Source organism: Hemiscyllium ocellatum, chromosome 17, assembly GCF_020745735.1.
Source record: "Hemiscyllium ocellatum isolate sHemOce1 chromosome 17, sHemOce1.pat.X.cur, whole genome shotgun sequence".
Taxonomy (NCBI): Eukaryota; Metazoa; Chordata; class Chondrichthyes; order Orectolobiformes; family Hemiscylliidae; genus Hemiscyllium; species Hemiscyllium ocellatum.
In genome coordinates this window covers 36,735,687-36,741,333 of record NC_083417.1, presented here as the reverse complement: position 1 = coordinate 36,741,333, position 5,647 = coordinate 36,735,687, and the positions used below count along the sequence as shown (strand labels likewise).

Sequence of the window (5,647 nt, the reverse complement as noted above, 5' to 3'; positions counted from 1 at the left end):
TTTTTACGATAAACTTACTTATGAATTCCCCCTTCTTGAACAGCTGTCCTGGGTGATGAAACCAGATATTCATAATTGATAACATGTACCCTGACAATACATATTAATAATTCATAATTACATCTACAAAAAAGTTAGCTGTTCAAGACATTCTTTAAATATTGCACCTTCACTTAACATTGCAAACAGTTTAGGGTGCGTAGGACATGATCCTTTGTATGTAATACATTAATCAATGAACCTTTTCTGAACTCTCAATTTGAAATAAGAATTGATGGATTGACAGATTATGTCTCTTCATGCTTTTTCCTCAATCTTAGCCCAGCCCTAACAATCCTACGAGCCACATTGTTGCAAAATGAACCAGTCTCATCCTGCTAACTCACCCTGGCTTCACTGCATTCCCATAACCCTGCAGCAGTCACAATTCATTCTAATCACTTTACAAAACAATCTTTAGCAAAAGAAAAATGCAGACTTGTGAGCCAATTTAAGAAATAACTGCTGATACATCAGTTATTGACTATTTTACTCCTGCTCATGATAGTGCTCAAGGCAAAACTGGGAACAAAATGACAACATCAACTGTATGCAATAAACTGTTGCCCGGGAGAGCACTGAAGCCTTAATTGACAGCTGTCAAGCTAATGGAAGCAATGCCAGTTGATTCTGGAAAATTCTGTTTACTGGTTAAATATTTCAAAGAAACTTTCAGGCAGTCTTATGGTTATGCTTTTTTCCTTCTTTTCTCTTTGTTGTTCATTCCTTGCAAAAGCTGAGAACGGCCATAACTAATCATTCTGTCAGTTGGCTGCTAGGGAGAATCTCCATCCAGCAGAGCAATGTGTGGCAGGTTTGCAGGCAAATAATACTGCAACAGTCAACCACAAGTACCTCTGTAGGTACTCTACCTCTCGCTGCTTTCTTCATGTTTGGGATGATGGCAATAACAACTAAACAGATTATCTTAATCCAATGAGTACAGTACAGCACAGCTTTGTGCTCCACATAGTTTATCTCTATGATTGATATACTTTTCTTTCTGAAGATTATCATGTTCTAAACAGGATGACACTGTTGATGTGAAAATTACAAACTTTTATATACCACGACAAGGAAAAAATGTAAAGGAAATGTACTGCTTGCTTTACTCATTTTCACACTTCCTTTCAAAAATACAGCCGAAAGACTTTTTAAAAATTATATGTGAATTGATAGTAGAATAAAAACATTTCCGTTTAAGTTGAGAGCCAACTAGCAAATCTTCTCATATAAATATGTAATTAAAAACACTTTTAGAAAATGCACTCTGATGTACACTCATAATACCCTGATACCTTTGATGATTGCTGATTTCTGTCCTAGTGAACCCCTAAACTAAATCAATCAGTTTTTTACAGATTCTTGGTGACAATTCTAGTCTTCTGTATTAGACAATTCACAATATGCTGTCACAAACCAGCAAGACAAAGAATTCTTGAGCACCTGTCTACAAAATAAAATCCACTGCTGGGGTTTGTTCATTGTTGTTGTTATTCTACCAGAGACCATTAAAAGGCCCTAATTTCTGTGACATGATTATCCAGGTACCAAAGCCCATTTGTCACCTGCAGCAGAAAATTGAGTTAATGCACAACTAAAGGCAACTAGGACTGTGTAATATCAACTTGATTACATCAAACTAGCTGCAAACCTAATTCTGCTGTATGACAGTGCGTGGAGCTTGTCATCTCCAATCATTGAACCTGTCAGGAATCCATCAGGTTTACAGCTAATTAGGTGAACACTAATGAAGCTGGCAAAACAACTTTTCTTTTTTTACGGCTGAGCGGACCTTTCAGTTTGGGAAATCTTGTGTATACTCAATCCGCTCAAGGTTGCTGGGGACTGGTTTCCCGAAGTTACCATCACAGCACATCAGCCGACATTTTTTTTTGTGTGTGTGCTACTTCCATCACTACAGAGCAATCAATTTGTCATCACTCTTTGTATACCACAAAGCAGTCATGAACCTTATAACTTGCAGCTGTGAGGGCCAAGAGAAAAAAATTACAGGAAGTTGCTGTGCCTCTAACAAAACAGAGAGAAAAAAAATCATGCACAACTCACTAATTTGTCTTCATCTACCCATCAGCAGCATAACTATTCTTTTTACCTCCCCCCCTTTTTTTAAATAAGTGGTCTTTCAGTCATCAACACCCCCTTCCCCATATCCATTAGGCAAAGGCATTTTGATAAAGTACGCCAAAGCCTGTGTATGGGAAAGAATGAAAGCACTCACTCTGCCAACTTCTGATTGACCATTAAGCTATTGATGAATGTGCCTGTCAGGAGAGAGACAATTAAATCAAATATGAAACAAAGTCGTTTTGACGGGTCATTTTGATAGAATAGTCCTATTCTTCCATCCCTTAGAAGACATGCATTTAAGTTTCTGTCAACACCTTTTATCTCTCTCTCTTTCTCTCTTTTTGAAAAAAAATCTTGTCCAATCTCTAGCTTTTTTTTGGAAGGGGGGGGAAGTGAAGTGGTTTGACAGCTAGATGACAGGGGAGGTGTTACGTCATAGGCATGTGCGTTGCCATGGTGAGTGATTTATTGATGTTTATCGGGAATGAATAGATCAAAGCACGCCAGATGACAGGCAATCAATCAGGCATCAAATCAAGGATGGCAATTGTCTATAAAAACCAGTTCCATTCCACAACCCCCATTGTTGATGGTGGAGCTTCCTAGTTCCTCTAACAAATACACTGAGCTTGGGAGAGAGAGAGAGAGAGAGAGGTGGGGGAAACTTAACTGGACTTGACATTTTTATGGATAAATATAAATAAGGCGCATTTTAAAAAGTACAGACTGGAAAAGCCCTGTCAGTTAGAGCAGGCTGAGCGTCCGCTGACAAATACTTTTTGTTTTGTTTTGTGCATTTCTTAAAATAAAACAATTAAAACTCTGCTCCATCCCAGATTTTTGTTTTGGAGGGGGTGGGAGCTGACAGGGGCTGAAGAAGTATGGCACAAGTTAACCAAAGAAGGTTTTTATTTGTTTTTCTCTCTCTCCGGGACAGCAAGATTATCATTTTTAGAAGCAAGTGATCTTGCTGCCCACCGTCGCCACCACCTTCCACCCACCCACCCACCCCCTCTCCCTCTGTCACTCCCACATGGGATTGTACCTGCTGAGCGCCGGGGCGCTTGCTGCTTCCTTCTCGGCATACTGGTCAGAGTTAGCCCGACAGATCCCCAACTCCTTCCAAGGTGGCTGCGCGGCGGCCGGGCGGCGTTCTCATGCAAACTGCGTCGGGGCTTCGGGCTGGCAGAGCGGGTAAATACGAAGAGGAGAGAAAAAAAAGAGACAGACTCAGAAAGGGGGAGGAAGAGGGACAGAGGCAGAGGAACTCAAGTCAGTCAGTGAGAGAGAGGAGAGAGAGCCACTGTCTCTCTCTTTCTTACTCACTCACTCACTCCATACAACACATCGTCTTAGCTCCTCACAGTCACTCGCTGGGAGCTGCAACAGGCAAGCTTAAAAGAAAACGAGCTGATCGCGTCACCCAAAGTCGACATTCTTTAACTGTCAACTTCAAAATCAAACAAAAAACAACACAGACACACACCCCCGGCTCGTCAGCATCCGTCAACCCCTGGCCATTTACATTGATGACCTTCCTAGCCCACTCAACCCCTAAATAAACGCTTCAATTTTTAAAAAAAGACACACAACACCAACACGGCGACTAGCCCAAGTTAGATCAGATCGTGATTTTTGGTTTTTAACCAAAAAAACAAGTTTCTTTAAGGGAAAAAAAAATGGAAGTGTGAGATGGTGAACTAAGTTGTGTTTCTCATTTGCCCCTCACCCCCGCTCCACCGTCTAGGAGCAATCCCAGCCCCTGTGTCTCTGTCTGTCTGTCTGTGTGTGTGTGTTATTCTGCAGCTGGGCTGGAGAAAGTACTTGTTGAGAAAGTGCTGAATCCAGCGGCCCGCTGGGCAGGAGGAGGAGGAGGAGGAGGAAGAGAACGAGGAGGAGGTTGTGTTGATTTCTGTCTCTTTTTTTGGGGTTATATAAAAAAAAATTTGAAAAACCCAATGTTACTCACAGGTTTTGCTCGGCTGGGTGCTGAGTGAGGCTGGCTCTGTGTCCCCGCTGAGGGCTCATACGAGCCGGGAGCGCAGCTGCTGCCCGCCGCCCTGACGCCTCTCGGTGCCTGCGGGAGCGGAGCGGGAGCCCGCCAGCGGAGTCTCACGCCCCGGGGACTGTTGCGGGGCTGTGCCGGGGGGACGCGCCAGCTTCCTGCTGCTCGCCGGTGAACCTCTTGCCTAGTAGACAGCTTTCAGGAACCTCCATTTAGACAAGGATCGATTGGCTTGGAACTCGATTGCGCGCCCCTTACGGAAATGAAGATCAGAAGAAGGGGCCGGACTCGAACTGTGTTCAAGTGCTTTGGAGAACATGGATCAGCAAATGCCAAACAGTTTCTTGGATACCAATTGCACTTTTTTTTTGCTTTTCTTGGCAGAAGGGTATTTAGTGACAGCCAGTGCAGAGCAGGGCCATCTTTCTGTCCCAGACGCGTTTCTTTTCAAGGTGTCAGGCAGACGGTAGCAAATTCTTGAGAGGAGTTGAGCAGAAGATGAGGGCAGATCTGACTATTGCTGGTAAGATCGGGAATCGCCAGTTCTCTCCAGCCCTGGAAGCATTCCAAATGTCTGAAAAACTGGGCAGATTTAAATATCCTGCGTCATAACTTCTTGCGCGCCGTGCCGACTTTTAATTCTAATCTCTTTCGTGTGTGTGTGTTTTTTTAACCCCCCTGTCTTCTCCCCAAGTTCCTGCACCGAAATCCGCTTCACTTTCGGCTGGTGCCCACGGCTGAGGTGTCTGTTTTTTCCAGCTTGTCATAGGATGAACATTGCAAGTCGCCGAGTCCCGGGAAGTGTGGGGTGCTCCTGGAAATGACGAATTGTTTGACGAGAGAAAGAGAGAGAGAGAGAGAGGGGGGAAAAAAGTGGTGAGTTGTCAAATTCTGCTTCTCCTGCCAAATTTGGTCAGCTTTATCTCAACGCCAGTCGCAGGGGCTCTTCATTCAGTCCGCTCTGATGGGGAAAAGGAGCGATTCGGCCGGCCACACAGGCACCCTGCATCTTCCCCGGCTTGCCTTTAGGGCTGACTAAGTGACTTTCACGGAATCGAGATGGTTTTAGCCCAATCTAGACGTTCACATTCCGTTAGATCCGCCCTAACATCTGTCCGTCTAACCATTGGCGCATCCATCAGTGTCACGCTGTGTGCACACTCCAACAACGACACCAGAGCACATCAGGCGCGATCTCTCTGTGTTAGACACAACACAACACACAAAACCCGTCCAGCACCACACCATCACACAGCAACAACAACCCAGCCTCGCAATCACTGCCGCCCCCTTCACAGGCAACTTCATCAGCTCTCTCACCCCACTCACTGACATTCACACACCGCCTTAGAATAGAAAGAGGGCCAACTTTTCCACTCGGAGCAACATTTCAAAATATCACCGTCCTCTGTCAGCCCTGATGGCCTTCCTGCGTGTTAGTTAGTTCAACCCCACTTTGTTATTTAAAACTCATTCTTCTGGTAGTAACTTGATTTTGTATGTAACCTCAGG

The 5,647-nt window shown here is 44.3% G+C and overlaps 1 protein-coding gene across 3 annotated transcripts in view; it reads right to left on the bottom strand.

Moving 5' to 3' along the window:
• The window catches only part of tshz3b (teashirt zinc finger homeobox 3b), a 71,471-nt gene extending 66,222 nt beyond the window's left edge, over positions 1–5,249 (bottom strand). For 2 of the 3 annotated variants that reach the window (XR_009645614.1, XM_060838078.1), the window contains exons 1-2: positions 4,100–5,249; positions 3,176–3,312 (exon numbers count right to left, since the gene is read on the bottom strand). Coding sequence is in view for 2 of the 3 variants with exons in the window: in XM_060838078.1 (XP_060694061.1) it covers positions 3,176–3,312; positions 4,100–4,158 (196 nt within the window). In the remaining variant the exon portion in view is untranslated. Of the gene's footprint in view, positions 1–3,175; positions 3,313–3,859; positions 3,910–4,099 lie in introns of those variants that run through there. The other variant, XM_060838079.1, reaches the window with a different exon arrangement.
• Positions 5,250–5,647: the final 398 nt, after the last annotated feature.